The 20,588-nt window shown below is 31.6% G+C and overlaps 1 protein-coding gene across 2 annotated transcripts in view; it reads left to right on the top strand.

Moving 5' to 3' along the window:
• Positions 1–20,072, top strand: part of LOC127700606 (protein virilizer homolog) — a 58,748-nt gene extending 38,676 nt beyond the window's left edge. Inside the window, exons 27-38 of one of the 2 annotated variants that reach the window (XM_052204155.1) lie at positions 499–604; positions 1,045–1,116; positions 1,710–1,870; positions 2,873–3,134; positions 5,006–5,213; positions 9,551–9,830; positions 10,822–10,883; positions 11,401–11,624; positions 15,221–15,365; positions 15,592–15,670; positions 17,271–17,384; positions 18,822–20,072. In XM_052204155.1, the coding sequence (XP_052060115.1) occupies positions 499–604; positions 1,045–1,116; positions 1,710–1,870; positions 2,873–3,134; positions 5,006–5,213; positions 9,551–9,830; positions 10,822–10,883; positions 11,401–11,624; positions 15,221–15,365; positions 15,592–15,670; positions 17,271–17,384; positions 18,822–18,900 (1,792 nt within the window). In that variant the 3' untranslated portion in view covers positions 18,901–20,072. The remainder of the gene's footprint in view (positions 1–498; positions 605–1,044; positions 1,117–1,709; positions 1,871–2,872; positions 3,135–5,005; positions 5,214–9,550; positions 9,831–10,821; positions 10,884–11,400; positions 11,625–15,220; positions 15,366–15,591; positions 15,671–17,270; positions 17,385–18,821) is intronic. The other variant, XM_052204156.1, reaches the window with a different exon arrangement.
• Positions 20,073–20,588: the final 516 nt, after the last annotated feature.

Below are 20,588 nucleotides of genomic sequence, written 5' to 3' on the forward strand. Positions count from 1 at the left end.
TTTAATTTTTAGTTTCCACTGCAAAATGAATGCAATCTTTACCCTTCAGTGCTCACAAGTGCTTTGATTGTTGAATGTGTCTGCTATTATAAGTGTTCTGCATCAAAGAATGAGATGTCCTTGTTAATCATTTTGCTCTCCTCTTTCTATGTAAATCTCTGTTATTACTATTATTGTCAGTAGCCTACCAAGAATTACACAGGAAGCAACACAGATGTTACTTTTTGATGTGACCTAATTCTGTAAACCAACTATTTTTCGTGACTTTCCAGAGTAGATAAATATCGCGAATATAAATCTTCGTAAATATATCATATTTGGATCTTCTTTTATATGAATACAACAACAACTTCAGAAGATCCCTAAATATATCCTCACAAACTCAGAATACAATGAACTATAGGTTCTTCAGTAAAAAGATCCAACACTCAAATCTTTTGAGAAATAAAAACTGACTTAAAAAATCAAATATTATCAAATGACATGGGTTTTTTTCAGTTCTGGCTCTGATGAGAAGTATGGAGAGTTACTAACCCAGTTCTTGGAAATCTTAAATTCAGTATGTGACAGGCTTCCTCATGTACAAGCTCAGGAATGTATTGTTGTAAGTACACTGTAAAAGAAAGGCAAAAGATACCAAAGGGACATTCAAATAGATCTGTAATATAAATGTACAACCATACTATGTAATTAAAATTTATACTAATTTAATGGGTGTAGAAAAACCATAAGATTAAACTTCTTTGTAAAGGTCTGATAAATAATATTTTTCATTCAGTGTTTGAAACAATTTCCAACAAGCCAAAATGAATGTATTTTATATTATTTCTAATTTCTTATATTTAAAAAAAATGATTGAGACAGGGCTGTAAATATAAAGGACAGTCTTTGAATGATTGAGACAGGACTATAGATGTGAAGGACAGTCTTTACAGACAGACTTATCAGTTGTGGCATAGCTAAAAGGTTGTTATTTTGAACAGTTTGAAATAAATAAGTGAATTCTAAATGTTAAATGGTTAAAGCTGAAATTTAATTTTTCAGTCAATAATCCAAAGTTTATGTGATGTTGAAGTTTCCATGTTAACAGGAAGTAGTGAATTTACAGACAAACAGGTGAGTAAACTTAATATAACAGGTCATAACTTCTTGTTTGAATTTTAACACAAGCTAATTTGCTACGGTAGAACTTACTTGTCAGTTGTTAAGTCTTTCATAATTGCTAGCCGTATAAATCCTACTGAAAACTCCACAATTTATGCAGAGTAAAGAAGCTTATCAAAGTAATGGTCAATTTTTATTTTGGTTTATTAACTGTTACAGAGAAACCGATTCACAATTGTACATACAAGTTGTTGTATAGTGATTATTGCAATGAAAATCCAGTGGTTTCAATAGATATTGAGTCGACTATAGAGGAATAAATTCACAAATAGTCAAATATGCACTTAGTATAAATACTCAAGGAACATTTCAAGGTTTTCAATGACATGCATAAACCCACACCATACAAGAGAAAAAGAAAGACTCATGAAGCAAAGTTAATATATTCAAACTATGCAAGAGATCTTAAAATAATTAAAAATATTTTGATTTGTATTTCAAATCAACAAACAAAATCTACCAAACAACAAAAGTGAGGGGGAAATGTATTTTAAAACTAAAATAAACTTAAATAAAAATCCATTTTGTGTATTGTTTCTATGCAGATTGCGTACTCCCTGCCACAGCCCAGTGATATGGTAATGATAACAACAGCACTACTAGACCACATGGGAAGTGCTGATCACAATTACGCCTCTATCCTACCATGTGTTAAGACCCTGGTCATGTTAACAGATCATGATTATGGATTTTACTTCTTGAAAAAGTATGGGAGCTCTAAATGTAGTATGTCTAAGAATTTGCTGTTAATGTAGGATTTACAAGAATTTGCTGTTAATGTAGGATTTACAAGAATTTGCTGTAAATGTAGGATGTAAATGAATTTGCTTTAAAAGTAGGATGTACATAAAGAAGTGGAGGCAATAATGTCCTTTATTTGGACCTAATATTAGTGCAAATTATAAGTTACCATACATATTCTTAAATTTGTCATAACTACACTAAGGTACAAGGTGTTCAGAAAATGAAAACAATTTCACATTTAATGAGTTACCATGGCAACAAACCATTTGTATATTCTGTAAAATTTCTTGATTTTACTTGTTTTTCAGCAACTTTTTAGTATAAATTAGGTTGGAAAGTATGTGTGCACCCAAGAAACAACTTTATATTTGGTGAGATTATGTCAATAGTTATAATACAGCTTCTCTTAAATTGTTGTTTCATGGGTGCGCATGCATGTTTCCACAGTTGAAATAATGATGCAAAACTGCGTAAATTCTACAGTTTTCTTTGTTTTTATGAAAATGATGCATATTATGACATAATTGTGACATCACGACATTAAACATTTTATGTAATTCATTTATATTTCTTGATCATATGCTTTTCCAATCATTATGTGCAAATTTGAAATAGTTAACACAAACTTTATATTCTTGGGGCCAAAACCAGGCCTAAATGCCACTTCCCATCTGCTCTAAATGTAAGATGTACAAGAATTTCTACTGAATCTTGTGTTTAAGTATTATTTTAAGTATAATGCATGTATAAAAAGAATTGTCATTACTCTTGATTTTCAAAACATTTAAATTGAATTACCTCTTGAAAACAAGGTCATCAAATTTGAATTTAAACACGCTTTAAGACTAGCATATACACTGATCTATTAAAGCAGAACAATCCGATATCAAACTATATTTTATTCTCAGTCTTCATTTCTGACAACAGTATACATTTCAGTAAATATTTATTGTGTATTTATCAGGGTTTTAGAACAGAAGACGACTGCTTTAGGACGTCTGATGGTTAGAATCAATACAACGTTCAGTAAGGACAGTTCTGATTGTTTATTAACTTTATCCACATTACTGGAATTCTTACGTCTACTTGTCTCTGTGGAGAGTCCAATGGCAGGAATAACTGTGACAAGAACATATACTTTATCTCAGAAAGAACTTCACCAAGTGTTGTCATGGAATCCAAGCATGGAGAATCATCCATTATTAGATTTAGAAAAACTTTTAGAGGTATAGTAGACAATGTGTAAAACTGCTAGAGGTATAGCAGACCATGTGTAAAACTACTTTAGATGTAGTAGACAATGTGTAAAACTTCTAGAGGTATAGTAGACAATGTGTAAAACTACTAGAGGTATAGTAGACAATGTGTAAAACCATTAGAGATATAGTAGCCAATGTGTAAAACTACTAGAGGTATAGTAGACAATGTGTAAAACTATTAGAGATATAGTAGACAATGTGTAAAACTAAAACTACTAGATGTATAGTAGACAATGTGCAAAACTACTAGAGGTATAGTAGACAATGTGTAAAACTAAAACTACTAGAGGAATAGTAGACAATGTGTAGAACTACTAGAGGTATAGTAGACAATGTGTAAAACTAAAACTACTAGAGGTATTGTAGGCAATGTGTAAAACTACTAGAGGTATAGTACACAATGTGTAAAACTACTACAGGTAAAGAACACAATGTGTAAGACCCCGTTCACACTAGCTTTTTATAGATCGATCAAAATTTCATTTGATCTAAATAAAACCAGTTAACGTTCACATTATCTTTAATTGTAACGATCCTATTGGTCTAATCTGAACCACTATGTTCACATTATCTTTAATCCTAACAATCTCTATTGGTCTAATCTGAACCACTGCGTTCACACTATGTGTAAAAATGCAATTGATCTGAACTTATTATCCCTGAAATTGTACACTGTGTATAAAAAGAAATATCAAATCAAATTAATGTGTTGATACACATGCTTGCAAAAACATAATGGACGAAGTTATTGTTTCACTTGAATTACAAGTTCAAATGTTGATACTGCTGTTCGTATAGTTTTTCGTTAATTTTCAGCCCTTTTATGTTGGTCATCCATTTTGTAATAAATTGAATGTTTAATTTTGCCGCCATACATGCGCACAAACTATTTTTGATTCAATCATACTAGTTTAGATAGGTTTCTGCATCACATTTAAAGTTAGATCTGTTCACTTTAGATCGATTCAAATTAAACTAACCGATTGAAGATCGATTCAAAGCGTTCACATTGGGCTTACATCGATCTAAAGTGAACCGATCTAGTTTAAATCTATCTAAATGTCCAAGTGTGAAGGGGGTCTAAAACTATTAGAAGTATAAGCACACAATGTGTTGCAGATATGGAGGCATGTTTAAATCATGTCTGTTTTTTATGGACATGTAAAAGATTGATTATTGATAAATTTGGAAATACCATAAATTTCACATTTCAAAATGTTGTGCATATACAAGGCGACTAAAGTTATTTACTGTGACTTGACTGTAAGTGTTACTCTCCACCTATTCCAACTTATTCAAAATTCTGACCAAATTGCAATTTGTTTTATAAAACCAAACTGTTCAACTGGTCAGAAATTTGAACAAACTGCTGTAGCAAAACCACAGTCAAGTCGTGAAAGTGCAAGGTGATAAAATAAAGCATACTTACAATCCTATAAGAATTTAATTCCACTTCAATGTTCTGATGAAAAATCAGTCTTAACAGTTTGTATAGAAATTTTATTGTTATTGTCATGCTAAAGGTGATAGGTAGTAATTTTGAATTGCTATAAAAATGTCCATCCTAAGCTTTCATACAATTTTTCTTTCAAAAAGTCTTCTATATTCATAAGAATCAGACATCATTTGAATTAAAACAATTTATATTCAGTAAAATATGTGTGAAATTACAATACGTTGTTTGGAAGTTTGCATTTTATTAATTTGGGAAAATAAACAATTTATTAATTTGGGAAAATAAACAATTTATTAATTTGGGAAAATAAATCATAATCATAAAACAAAGTTTTAAAGTCTAAACATGAAATTGACATGAATGAAATTTCCAATTTGTGTAGGAATTTGCCAAGGAGGACGAGGCAATGAAGAGTTTACTTGACAGTATGACAGCCTTAATGAAGATGCTACGGGAGCCTGATACAGTACAGGATAAGAAAACAAGTAATCCCACAATATCCATTTATGTGACACATCCAGCCAAATCTCCCGAAAGTGGGATTAAGTTTTATTTTGAGAAAAAGGAGAATGAAAAGGAAACAGACACAGGTATTAATCAGTGTAGTCTGTAAACAAATTTAGTGAACTTGCTTATTTTTTAACACAGAAATTATTGGGCTTAACAAATTCTGTGCTTTCTTTGTTTTGTATACAGTTTGTTTTTCTTTTTATTCTACCTGATAGAGGATTAACTTCATTTGGTTTCACACAAAAACAAAATTTGGCTGGATGTGTCACAGATTTAAAAGAATTAATGATTTTGTTTGAACAAACAAACAAAAATTTGCATATTTTTGTCAAATCATCCCTTCCTATAATTCATCATCATCGTGTTCATACATACATCCAAACAAATATTCCCCCATAGACTAAAAATTGTGGATATTTTCGGAAGTTCAATGTTTTTCTATAGTAAGGCCAAATGAAATAAATTCTTAGATTAATGCTGCATCGTTTTGTTTTATTATTCTGCTTCTATAAAAAGGATATTTTTTTTAATTTTAATGTTTAAGCAGCATAGTCAAGATTTTTATGTTTAAGATTTGTTTTGACCCCTATAAGACTATGTCCAAATACCCAGGTAAAAATGTTTAGACTCATTAAAATCTAAGTTCCAGTACAGTGACAGACCACCAAAAGACAGCTAAAAGGTAGAATTTATTTGTTTGAAATATTTACGAAATTGTAAAATATAAATCAAATATCACTATTTTCAGCTGTGATCTATAACATTTTCAAAAACCATTGTAGATTAATTGAGAAATAATGGAAAATGCAAAGAAAAATGAAAATCAAAGTGACCCCCACCTTTAATTTGGCTCAATTTCTCTTTAAACTGAAAACATTGTATGGAAAAAAATATACAGAAGGAATGAAAGATAAAAGGAGTTTGCAATATTGGCCCGAGAACACAGTTATTTCGTAGTGCATTTCTTTTAGACAATAAATTAAAATTAAAAAAATCGCACCTGCTCTATCTTAAAAAGATTTTTACAGTGTAGTGTACTACTATTGATACAAATAATATCAAAATTATAGAAACTTCTACCAGCTCTAACTCAAAATATTGACAATTCTGTGTTAAGGGGGGCTAAAATTCAGTTTGACAGCTTCAGACATTCTAATTTTTGACCTTTTTTAACTGGACCAAATCACTACTTAACATAAAGATTCAGCACCCAAATTTTTTTAACATGTAATTTCATCCCCTTAATATTTCATGCATAAAATATCAAGAAATAAATTGGGAAAGTGTATCAAAAAAAAAATGCAAGTTATACACTGTTCACACTAGGGACTATATTCGTAGACAACGAAAACCAAAGGACGATAACTGTGTCCTTGGACCTAATAGGATAGAAAGACTTGACCAATTTTAATAAAACTTTGCATGACCTAAGCTTAGGCAATTATAAGATAGTTGGCCAAGTTTCATGGCCATAGGATATATATTATAGAAACTAGGGCCATTTTAATATTGAAATTTGGATGTTTGTTTTTGACGTTTAAATCAAATATTTTCAACTGTCAAGATTTTGGCCTAAAAAATTTAAATATTGCAAAAATTTGCTTTTTAAATACTCTTGAATTTAATATAATAAGTATTAAAAGCAACGGAACACTCATTTGATTTATCAGATTTATTACAGTTATTCAAAAGTCAAATTTATATGAGCCTGTGCCTGAAAATAGAGATTTTAGAATTAAGGGAAGCCTTACATAAACATGCATTTTTTTCAACCAATTTGAAGTTTTTGAAGTTTTTTAACCATACATTATTCTTCCATATATATTAAATGTACTTTAAATGTAAAGAAAAGTTACAAAAAGCATACCACATGAGTATAAAATGGTCTTAGGCCATGTAAGACTGAGAATTATTTAGAGTCGATTTAGGCCGTAGCCCATATTTACAAATAAAAATGCACACAGAGGCTATAAGAAATTGAAATTTGTTACTTTTTGCTCATTTCTATGCTAAGATGTCATGATACAAGAAGTCTAATTGCAAAAGGACTCTTGAAATCAACTTTTTTTTGCAGACAGTATGGTCTGATGATCAGTTTTTCACTTTTCAATGGAAAACTTGCATGTAGTTTTAGTCTCATTTGGCATATATTTGAACCACTTACTATCCTAAAGAAGAAAATTATGGTAGCATATGAAATGAATAGGGTGTACTGATCATTGTAAAGTGTTTTTTTTACAGATTTAGTGAAATATTTGTGATGGACTACAGATTTTATGTACAAAGCTCTTCACATTTCACATACATCAAACAGGCCGTTTAACCAGGGACATAAATACAAATATTCTGCACATTTTTTCTGTGATAATCTACTTTTCTCTAGATTCCGAGTTCACAAATGGTTAATTAAATTTGATTTAAGCATAGAAACACAAATATCAGGAACATAAAAAGCTGTCAGATAGAAAGTCAGCATGGCTCTTAGGCATAAAATGGAAACTGCTTTAAAATGCTTATTTTAGCCGTATAATGCCAAAATGGGACATTTAAACAGAATTTCTGTCAAACAAAGATGTAAATGCTTTACTTTTATTGAGTTTGACAAATTGAAACCAGCAAACCATTCAGGAAAGTTGCCAAAGTACAGAATCTACATTTACGGAATTCATCTCTTAGGCCCGAGAACACAGTTATTTCGTAGTGCATTTCTTTTAGACAATAAATTAAAATTAAAAAAATCGCACCTGCTCTATCTTAAAAAGATTTTTACAGTGTAGTGTACTACTATTGATACAAATAATATCAAAATTATAGAAACTTCTACCAGCTCTAACTCAAAATATTGACAATTCTGTGTTAAGGGGGGCTAAAATTTAGTTTGACAGCTTCAGACATTCTAATTTTTGACCTTTTTTAACTGGACCAAATTACTACTTAACATAAAGATTCAGCACCCAAATTTTTTTAACATGTAATTTCATCCCCTTACTTAATATTTCATGCATAAAATATCAAGAAATAAATTGGGAAAGTGTATAAAAAAAAAAATGCAAGTTATACACTGTTCACACTAGGGACTATATTCGTAGACAACGAAAACCAAAGGACGATAACTGTGTCCTTGGACCTATTGATCACTTTTTGCACCTAAATATTACTACACATGGAACGATTGAAATGGGTCATGTAAAATTTAAAGAACCCTGGTATACTGCTATTATGTAAATTGAAATCTGATATGTAAGAAGCACTTATAGGTTAATCAAGGGTGTGGAAGCCCTATAATTGTCTCTTTGTTCGCCCTTAAAATCTCCAAGCTCTCTATAAGTTTTTCAAAATAAATTATGTAAAATTTGATATTGTATCATTAACAGCCTTCACAATTGAAGTACGCCTTTTGATTCTCTGTGACGACAGGAGGTTTATGTAAGTAAATACTCCACTCTTCTTTGAGGGGAAAATGAAAAATCCCTCCTAAATTGTGTAAGGAAATGAAGATAATTGGATTTTTTGTCTGGCCTGCAACAAATGTTGCAGAATGTGAGACATATGGATGCTAATGAGGCTGCTGCTTAAACTATTTGTATGAAGCTGTATATTTCATGAGGTAGAAAAGCTGGATAATTCATATTTTGTATACATGTTCATTATGGTCTGAAGTTTCCTTCTGGCATATGTCTGGTGTCCTTTACGGCTTTACCTCATTTTCATGGTTCAGTCAATTCTTAAAAACTATAATTTTTATCATCAGTTGTTTTTCTGTTATAATAAGTGATACAACATTATTTTGTATACATTAGTATGCATGTGCATCAAACAGGGTTGACCTGATCTTGATCTCTGTGGTCAAGATCAATATTTTGTGTATAAAATGATTGTAGGTGTCATGCCATCTGGCAGGGTTCATCTTACCTTGACCTCATGTTCTGTCCACAGAAATTGTTGGCATTCATTAATTTATGACTTTAAAAGGAAATAAAACTGGGTCATGATATTGTAAACACAGCATTTTAAAAGTTTCTGTTTCTTTGGTTCAATGCAGGTTCATAAAAATATTTAGGTGCAAAAAAAGGGCTTTCTTGCAATCTGCATTTACATTTCTGTCCTCTACTTTTTAGCTCTTTTTTAGTGGTCAATCACAGTAGTGAAAATTAGATATATATGGTTAGGATCTTTACGGTAATGAGTTGTAATGTTGAGTACTTAGCGTGTATCTCAACCAAAAGCATACAGGTCAATCTTTATTTTTCCATCATTTTATTGTATCATACATTATTTATTGAAAAAGAAATCATTTATGAAATGTTATCTAGAATTTCAACAGCAACATCTTTTATGAAATAGTATAGTACATTTGCTGTAAGTAAAAATTTTCAGACAAAGATTTTTAAAAATAACATAAAAGTTTCATTTACAGTTCCAGAACCATCAAATATTGAACCAGAGTCGTTATCTAACTTATTTTTAATGAGGTCTGTATACGAGATGAGTAATATGGAGGATGAAAGACTTAATGAGGCCTATTGGCTGTCAAATCCTATCACAGATGAAGCAGATGTAGAACCAGACCTGATTAGAATGGACATGGAAGAGATCTGTAGTAAATACTGTCCTGATTATAACCTGGAAGAAGAACTAAAAAAGACAACTGTGTCATCAAATGAGGAAGTTACTAAACCAAGGAGGTTAAGACATGGGTAGGAAAGTTTTCTTATTATTATTCAAATGTTTGTAATTGAACTGTGACCTGAGAGTTCATTTTGTTTTATCAAAATGATTCAGCTTTGTTCTAATATTTAGAAATAATGTTTTTCCTCAAATTATTTCCAATATAAAAGTGTTGGATGTACCACTTCATTTATTTATACTTATTAAAACAGTATGTTATTTAGCTCTGTACATTCTGTCTTCTCCATACAATACTTCTAGATTGATAGTTATGTAAACAGTATGTTATTTAGCTCTGTACATTCTGTCTTCTCCATACAATGTTATTTAGCTCTGTACATTCTGTCTTCTCCATACAATACTTCTAGATTGATAGTTATGTAAACAGTATGTTATTTAGCTCTGTACATTCTGTCTTCTCCATACAATGTTATTTAGCTCTGTACATTCTGTCTTCTCCATACAATACTTCTAGATTGATAGTTATGTAAACAGTATGTTATTTAGCTCTGTACATTCTGTCTTCTCCATACAATACTTCCAGATCGATAGCCATGTAAAGTACATAAAAAATAAGAAGATGTGGTATGATTTGCCAATGGAACAACTATCCACCAGAGACTAAATGATGTAAATGTTTGCAACCACATAATTTTTTCCATTAAATTAATTGAATATAAACATCCCTACTTCAATACTTATTGGTATGAAGTTGTATGAAAACATTTTACAATAATGGGTAAAAAAATTATATCATAAGCCACAGGAATTTAAACATTGAGTATTTATGATTTGATATCATTTTAGATGGAAAAACCAAAACAGAAAATATTTCTTTTTTTTATTTTCTGTTATTATGTTAACTTTTTTATTTTTATCAAAAGGTCAATTAGAAAATTGGTCAAATCACAATTTCAATATCTATCAGCTTTATACTTCTAAATTTTGGATTTTTATCATGAAGTTCAGAACTCTAGTTGTATCTTGTTATTATGAACATCTTTTCTTTATGTTTTACAGTGATAGAAGAAAATCACAAGAAATCAATCTGTATAGAGGCAAAGGATTAAAAAGACCTTTTGGTTAGTATTAACTTGTTATCTAATGCTGATTAATGCTTAACAGTGATGTGTATTCATAAGCCACATTACTCTTTTTGTAAGGAGTCCAAATCAATACCTTCTTTGGATTTTATGTTTTATTCAACTCAATTCTTGGGAATTTTAAATGTTAAATAAATTTAGTAATTTTTGAATGTTTTCTTGGCTGCCTTATATTTCTGCAAATAATAGAAGAATGTATTTTACAATTATCTCACTTTTGATGTATTCATATAAGAAAAGAATTAAGTTGGGCATATCCACAAAGTTTTATATTTGCCATATTTTCTACTCTCAAAAGTTGCATAAGTAATAAGCTAAACAATTGTTGATTTACATTATTATAAGACCAATTTGAATTTGTAGCCCAAGTAGATAAACAGATGCAGATATATTGGTAAAGTTTTCAATTGTAATTCAAGAATAAAATTTCATATATTCTAATATGATGATATTGAAAAAATAGATGTGTATTATTTTAAGCTAGATTTATTTTTAGTGGCACCTATGAGGGGACGTGGAATAACCAGAGGCTTACTGAACAATAGTGGAAGATCTGATAATTTCAGATGTCGACCACCAAATACAAGTAGACCACCATCAATGCATGTTGACGATTTTATGAAGTTGGAGAAAGGTGGCAATTATGAAGGTGGTGCTGGAGGGGGACCTCATCCTGGTCAACCAAGTCACGAGGATTTCTCTCGTAGAATGGATTTCAAGGTAATGATATAGTCCTGGTCAACCAATTCACGAGGATTTTTCTTGTAGAATGGATTTTAAGGTAATGATATGGTCCTGGTCAACCAAGTCACGAGGATTTCTCTTGTAGAATGGATTTCAAGGTAATGGTATGGTCCTGGTCAACTAAGTCACGAGGATTTCTCTCATAGAATGGATTTCAAGGTAATGATTTAGTCCTGGTCAACCAAGTCACGAGGATTTTTCTTGTAGAATGGATTTCAAGGTAATGATATGGTCCTGGTCAACCAAGTCACGAGGATTTCTCTTGTAGAATGGATTTCAAGGTAATGATATGGTCTTGGTCAACCAAGTCACAAAGATTTCTCTTGTAGAATGGATTTCAAGGTAATGATATGGTCCTGGTCAACTAAGTCATGAGGATTTCTCTTGTAGAATGGATTTCAAGGTAATGATATGGTCCTGGTCAACCAAGTCACGAGGATTTCTCTTGTAGAATGGATTTCAAGGTAATGATATGGTCCTGGTCAACTAAGTCACGAGGATTTCTCTCGTAGAATGGATTTCAAGGTAATGATATAGTCCTGGTCAACCAATTCATGAGGATTTTTCTTGTAGAATGGATTTTAAGGTAATGATATGGTCCTGGTCAACCAAGTCACGAGGATTTCTCTTGTAGAATGGATTTCAAGGTAATGATATGGTCCTGGTCAACTAAGTCACGAGGATTTCTCTCATAGAATGGATTTCAAGGTAATGATTTAGTCCTGGTCAACCAAGTCACGAGGATTTTTCTTGTAGAATGGATTTCAAGGTAATGATATGGTCCTGGTCAACCAAGTCACGAGGATTTCTCTTGTAGAATGGATTTCAAGGTAATGATATGGTCCTGGTCAACCAAGTCACAAAGATTTCTCTTGTAGAATGGATTTCAAGGTAATGATATGGTCCTGGTCAACTAAGTCATGAGGATTTCTCTTGTAGAATGGATTTCAAGGTAATGATATGGTCCTGGTCAACCAAGTCACGAGGATTTCTCTTGTAGAATGGATTTCAAGGTAATGATATGGTCCTGGTCAACTAAGTCACGAGGATTTCTCTCGTAGAATGGATTTCAAGGTAATGATTTAGTCCTGGTCAACCAAGTCACGAGGATTTTTCTTGTAGAATGGATTTCAAGGTAATGATATGGTCCTGGTCAACCAAGTCACGAGGATTTCTCTTGTAGAATGGATTTCAAGGTAATGATATGGTCCTGGTCAACCAAGTCACAAAGATTTCTCTTGTAGAATGGATTTCAAGGTAATGATATGGTCCTGGTCAACTAAGTCATGAGGATTTCTCTTGTAGAATGGATTTCAAGGTAATGATATGGTCCTGGTCAACCAAGTCACAAGGATTTCTCTTGTAGAATGGATTTCAAGGTAATGATATGGTCCTGGTCAACTAAGTCACGAGGATTTCTCTCATAGAATGGATTTCAAGGTAATGATTTAGTCCTGGTCAACCAAGTCACGAGGATTTTTCTTGTAGTATGGATTTTAAGGTAATGATATGGTCCTGGTCAACCAAGTCACAAGGATTTCTCTTGTAGAATGGATTTCAAGGTAATGATATGGTCCTGGTCAACCAAGTCACGAGGATTTCTCTTGTAGAATGGATTTCAAGGTAATGATATGGTCCTGGTCAACCAAGTCACGAGGATTTCTCTTGTAGAATGGATTTCAAGGTAATGATATGGTCCTGGTCAACTAAGTCACAAGGATTTCTCTTGTAGAATGGATTTCAAGGTAATGATATAGTCCTGGTCAACCAAGTCACGAGGATTTCTCTCATAGAATGGATTTCAAGGTAATGATATGGTGATGGTCAACTAAGTCACGAGGATTTCTCTCATAGAATGGATTTCAAGGTAATGATTTAGTCCTGGTCAACCAAGTCATGAGGATTTCTCTTGTAGAATGGATTTTAAGGTAATGATATAGTCCTGGTCAACCAAGTCATGAGGATTTCTCTTGTAGAATGGATTTTAAGGTAATGATATAGTCCTGGTCAACCAAGTCACGAGGATTTCTCTCGTAGAATGGATTTTAAGGTAATGTCATTGTCCTGGTCAACCAAATCATGAGGATTTCTCTAGTAGAATGGATTTCAAGGTAATGACATAGTCCTGGTCAACCAAGTCACAAAGATTTCTTTTAAAGAATGAAATTCAAGGTAATGATATGGTCCTAGTGTATAGATACGGAGTGATAAGGTGTTATTATACAGAAATGAATGACAGATAATTCAGTTTCTTGTCAACTAAGTAATTAAATATTTATCTTGTTGAAGGAAACCATGGGCAAATTGTCTTGGTCATCTAAGTATTTAGGATTTTTACTTGTAGATTTTTTTTTAGAATGCATATGGCACACAATGTAATAACATGGTCCCAGTATAACCAAATTAATGGGATTTTTCTTGTAGAATGTAATGAAAAGACAATGTGAAAGGTAACAAAAGAAAGGGGACTATCCCCAGTATAATTATACTGTTAACCAACTTATTTTTAAGGAAACTTTTTATGCCTCCGCCATAGCGGAGGGGGCATTAAGTTTTACCCTTGTCCGTCTGTACGTCCGTCTGTAGTCCATATGTCCCAAAATTGGTTTCCATTCTCTAACTTTAGTTTGCCTTCACCAAATACTATGAAACTTATACACAATGCTTATTACTACAAAACACCGATCAAGTTTGAATTTGGATGGCGTCACTTTTAAGGTTCTAGTGTTTCCTTTACAAACGGAAAAATTGTTGAATTTTTTGTTTCTGTTCTCTAACTTTAGTTTGCCTCAACCAAACATTATGAAACTTATACACAATGCTTATTACCACAAAACACAAATAAAGTTTGAATGTTGGTGGCGTCACTTTTACTGTTCTAGAGTAATGCCCTTTACATATGGAAAAATTTCTGAATTTTTTGTTTCCGTTCTCTAACTTTAGTTTGCCTCAACCAAACGTTATGAAACTTATGCACAATGCTGATTACCACAAAGCACAGATCAAGTGTGAATTTTGGTGGCATCACTTTTACTGTTCTAGAGTTTTGCCCCTTTTCAAATGTAAAAACTGTTGAATTTTTTGTTTCTGTTCTCCAACTTAAGTTTGCCTTAACCAAATGTTATGAAACTTATACACAATGCTTATTACCACAAAACTCAGATCAAGTACAAATTTGGGTAGCATCACTTTTACTGTTCTTGAGTTCCCTTTATAACGTTATATGCAAGCAGGGCATCATCTGTGTCCCATGGACACATTCCCAATTTATTTTTTTATGTTTAGCACTTTGTAGCCTATTTCATTGCAATTAGTTTTTGCTATTATCTAACTTTATTTGTATTCATATAAGAGAAGATCCTAGTTTAACAAGTTTGTGATGATTTATAAATGAGTTATATATTTACCTTCTCCTGAAAGTTGCAAAAATGAGTTAGTTTACAGTTTTGAAACTGGAATATCGTAATATACATTCTACAAGGGACAGTGATGTGTGACATTCAGTATTTTGTTTTAAAGAAATCACTCAACTGATAAATATATAATTGTTATATTTTATAATTTTTTCACAGGACATGGGCAGAGGTGGTTTTAGAGGTCGAGGTTTTGATAGAGGTCGAGGTAACTACAGAGGCAATAGAGGAGGAGGAGGAGGCGGAGGATTCTTCACACCTCCTGGCAATATTAGAAGTCGGGATTCATCTAACAATATATACAGTAAGCCGAAAATCATTATTTTACGATGACTTATTAATGATAAAAGATATGGACAGATAGACATTTCAGTTTTATTCAATTTTCAGTCAATTTTAATAAATTTTCTGTAATCATTCATTTCTTTTCCCCTATAATTAATGTATTGTCAAATAAACTGAAACATGCTGACTAAAACATAATAGTTTCCTTTTATATCTGTATTTTTCACTGATGATTTTTTTTTCAGTTACTCAAGGCGACAGTGGTGGTGGAAGAGAGTATGATAACAGACAGAAAACTAATTTTACACGACCTTTCAGTAGAGGGTATGTATAAATTGTACAAAGAAATAACCTTCATGCGTCCTTGATTGGTCAAATTTTTCCAGACAAGAGGAAAAGGACCAAAGTAAAATTTCCTCAAATCAAACTTTGATGAATTAATAAAGATGATTTGTCATATTGGCCTAATTGACCTTCTTCAGTTGATTTTTTCCATTCTCTATCTTCATAATAACTTTCTGTACTCCTCTTCTTGCCAACTTTTTCCTTTATTCATATGATACTGACTTCATACAGGAATTTCTTAACAAGAAAGAAACTTCACTTTCCGCTATATAGATGATGTTTTCTAACTAAATAATTTGAAATTTGGTGACTGTTGAACACATCAATCCCATAGAACTTGAGATAAAGGATACAACAGATACAGTAAGTTGCCTCATATCTTGACTTACATCTAGAAATTGACAATGAGGGTTGGTTGAAAACAAAACTTTACTTCAAAAGAGATGCAAAAGAGCAATATTCCAGCAGTACCTGCATACGGAGTGTATATCTCTCAGTTGACATGATATTCTAGGGCTTGTATTTCCTATCATGATTTCCTTGATAGAGGTTGCTGCTCACAAGGAAGCTATTAAACCAAGAGTTCCAAGTGGTGAAGTTGAAATCATTCCTTTGTAAATTTTACGGACACCACCATGAGTTGGTTGACCGTAATGGAATATATGTTTCACAGATAATGACGGATATGTTCCAATTGTCGTAACTATAATCCTGTCCCCTTTTCCCCAAATGTGGAATATCGGGTGCCACATGTGAAGCAGGATCTGCTTACCCTTCTGGAGCACCTGAGATCACCCCCAGTTTTTGATGGTGTTCGTGTTGCTCAGTCTTTAGTTTTCTATGTTGTGTTTTGTGTACTTTTGTTTGTCTGTTGGTCTTTTTCTTTTTTAGCCATGGTATTGTCAGTTTAATTTCAACTTATGAGTTTTAATGTCCCTTTGGTATCTTTTACCTCTCTTTTATTTAGGACCTCACTTTAATTTAGGAAGCATTCATGAATTTAGTTAATTCTGCTTTCTAAAGACGGAGAATATTTCATAAAGAAATTTTTTTTCAATTTTTAAAAATATTTTTTTGTAAAAAAAAAAAAGATTTGGCTATGTAATGAAGATATGATCCAGTTCAAGATGAATCTCATTTTTTATTTACATGATATTAAGAGAACCATGTCTTAATAAGAAAATTTTTGATAAGTTTCATAACTTGAGAAATTTACATAAAGATGATCTATAAATCTGGATAATGTCAAATAGTGTCTTGCAATTTATATCTGAATTCAGTGAGTATCTGAATTCTTTATTTGAAACAAGAAGGGAAAAAAATCTGAGAAACAAATTTGACAAAAATAAAAATATTTTCAAAAAAATAATGAATATGTAATGTGGACCAGGAGTTATCCTCCTTTGTATACTGTATGGACTGACTCTCCCCTTTAATTATTGAACTACAATTGTTTGTTATATGTATTAATAATCATAATTATATTGTATTGTCTGTATCTGTAACTTGATTGATATGCTTGTAATGAGCCCTATGATTAGGAAAACAAAAAATGTTGTATTGTTTATTTATTTAATAGGAATAATCGACCAAGTTTTGATGACCGTAGAGGAAGAGATTTCCGATTTTCTCCTCGTGGAGGAAGAGGTGGTGGAAATAATTACTGGCAGAATAAAGAATCTGATGGTGACAGGTAAGGTTTATATCAATATCAAAAAGTACACTTTATAACTTAAAAGATATATCAGACAGGTTAGGTTTATACAGATATCAACAAGTATGATTTATAACTCAAAAAGTAAAATAACAAATATACCGAACTCCAAGGAAAAATTCAAAACGGAAAGTCCTTGATGAAATGTCAAAATCAAAAGCTCAAACACATCAAACAAATGGAAAACAACTCATATTCCTGACTTGGTAACGGCATTTCCTTATGTAGAAAATGGTGAAATAGACCTGCTTTTATAGCTAGCTAAACCTCTCACTTGTATGATTCGCATAGATATTCATTATATTGACAACAATGTGTGAGCAAAACAAACAAACATAATAGATAAAAATGTGAAAATTGGGGTACAGCAGTCAACATTGTGTTATAATCTTAATCACTATAAAAACAAATAACTATTTCAACAAGGAAAAACAAAATGGCATGAAGATACTCTATAGACAAAGCACATACACAAACATGAAAGACAAGAATGCAAAAAATGAAAAAATAGCACAATAAAACAATGGCAGGATGTATAAATACCAAGCCACGCCAAAAGTATATTACCAAAAATGGACTAAACAGTAAAACTAAAAGATATATCAGTTTGGGTGGTGATAGATACTCTATTTAACTTTAAATATATCATATAATGATAAATTTTAGACATATATTAATAGACAGGCTTTATAACTTTAATGCAAGATTTTTTATGCCCCCGCTGCAGCGGAGGGGGCATTAAGTGTTACCCTTGTCCGTCTGTATGTCCCAAAATTAGTTTCTGTTCTCCATCTGTAGTTTGCCTCAACCAAATGTTGTGAAACTTATACATAATGCTTATTACCACAAAACACAGATCAAGTTTGAATTTGGGTGGCGTCACTTTTACTGTTCTAGAGTTATGCCTCTTTACAAATGGAAAAATTGCTCGTTCTTGAGTTATGTCCCTTTACAATGTTATATGCAAGCGGGGGCATCATCGGTGTCCCATGGACACATTCTCCATTTATTTAGATATATTTGATTTCATATCTATAACTGGAGTTGTTTGGGTTTTTTTCTTCAATTTTATTTTTCTGTTAATGAATATTTTCTGTCAATCATTCAGGAAAATAAAAGTTATGACCAATTTGATGTTTTTTTCTTTAAAAATTATGGTTTTATATCAAGTATTTAATTCTTAAATTTGATTTTTAAGAATAAAGAAGATGCTGTGTATACCTCAATGATACAGCAACCCAAGAACAACAAAGCTGTATCACTGTTTATTGACTGTATTTTTTAAACCAATTCAAGCCTAGACTTTACTTTGACGTGAACTTGTACAAATACTTCTTGTTTTTTTGTATTGTTGAATAAATGCAGCTTTTGATTGCTCGTATAATGTCAATGTTAAATTGGTTGTTTTCATTTCAGATTTAATAACTCGTCACAGTTTTATGGCAGAAGAGATGAACACAATCCATCCAGACATGTACGATCATTTACAAAATAAAAGACATTGTTTATACAGACAATAAGATGTCTACATTCAGGATAACTCATCAAATAGGATTTTATGAAATAAGAATTTTTCATTAAAATATCTTCATATCGAGAAGAGTCTGTGTCATTTACATTATTTTGTTCATTTACATGTATCAAAAAATCTATGAAACTTCATTGGATGTCTGCATTATCTACCTAAGGGACTTGTCAAAATTATTGGATATACTTATAAAATAAAATCATCATTTAGGCCTAAATTTTGCCAGTTAATCCACTTTTGTTAGTATATTGCCAATTTTTTTCTTTGAGAGACAGCCAGAACCAAAATGAATAAATTTCTATTTGACAGACATGCATGTTTTTGGTGTTGGTTTTGAATATTCAAAAAATACAGGCCAGTAGCCAGGATGTCTCTGAGGGGGTTATTTGTGGTCTTGACGCACTTCTATTTGGACCCTAAAAATATTTTTTTTGTTTTAAGGGGGAGGTTCTTCTTTATGTTTACGCAAAAATTTTTAATTTTAAACGGTCCTCAGTATATGATGTAAATTTCCTTCCACAATACATGTAAGTGAGTTTCTACCATACTTCATCATGTCTGATCTTGTAAAATTTGATTGGGTCACATATATTATAAAAAATAAAAGAGTCCATAATATGAGAGGACAGTACATTTTGTTAAGTCTTGTGAAGTAATTTGTTTAGTGTATTGATTTACTATACCCCTTAAGTGATTGTTGTGTCTGTTTGTTTAACGGTATGTATTTGTCCATACATTGTATATTTTTTCAACTCAACTTCAAATAGGTTACTTGATTTTTATTTCCATTAATGTTCTAAATGCTATTTGGTGCTCCCATACTAAAACATGGACATTTCCATATATATACCTATTTGTGAGAGTTCAAGGGATATAAATTTGACAGGCCCCTAGTTAATATATTTCAAAATCAAATTTGAAAAATATTTATTTTTGACCGTCATACTACATCTGCTTACATGAATAGGATTTTATATGTTTCAAGTTCTTCAACAACATTGTAGGAGGGGGTAGTTAATGAAATTTTCAATTTCACTTTTGTAAGACCATTTTTACAGATGTCAGTGATTATAGAACTTTCCAATTTTATTGAAAGCATGAATTGATGTCTCATTTTAATAAATGTGTAACAACATAAATTGTTTAATTTAAAGCCATTTATATTTACAACATCAATGTGGAGTTTGTAGTGCTTCCCAAGGTCATTTCCAAAAGTATAAACTTTATTCTAAATTAATGATCTGATACCTTATATTTTCTAAGAAAATTATTGAAACCTAATATTATGTGCAAATTAACAGGGAATATCTTGGTCTCACCATTGCTCTTTATCGGCAGGGAACAAGTACTTTTTCCCAGAAAGAGGAATAACTAGTAACAAATTATAATTTTAGAATAAATTCTAAGCTCATTAGAAGATATAGATACAAGTTACAATAATTGGGTTTCTCTGACTTGACTTTTATGTATGTCATATGCTTATGCAGATTTTCCTAATGCTAGTTTTATCCTTTGTCTTATTATTATTAGAACATAGTCATGGTCAGGTTTATCCTTCTTAGTGACAAAAGAAAGAAGTAATGATTAGTTTGTACCTTCTTAGTAACAGAAGAACATAGTAATGATCAGGTTGTTCTTTCTCAGTAACAGAAGAA

The sequence above is a fragment of the Mytilus californianus genome, unplaced genomic scaffold (assembly GCF_021869535.1).
Source record: "Mytilus californianus isolate M0D057914Y unplaced genomic scaffold, xbMytCali1.0.p SCAF_5, whole genome shotgun sequence".
Taxonomy (NCBI): domain Eukaryota; kingdom Metazoa; phylum Mollusca; class Bivalvia; order Mytilida; family Mytilidae; genus Mytilus; species Mytilus californianus.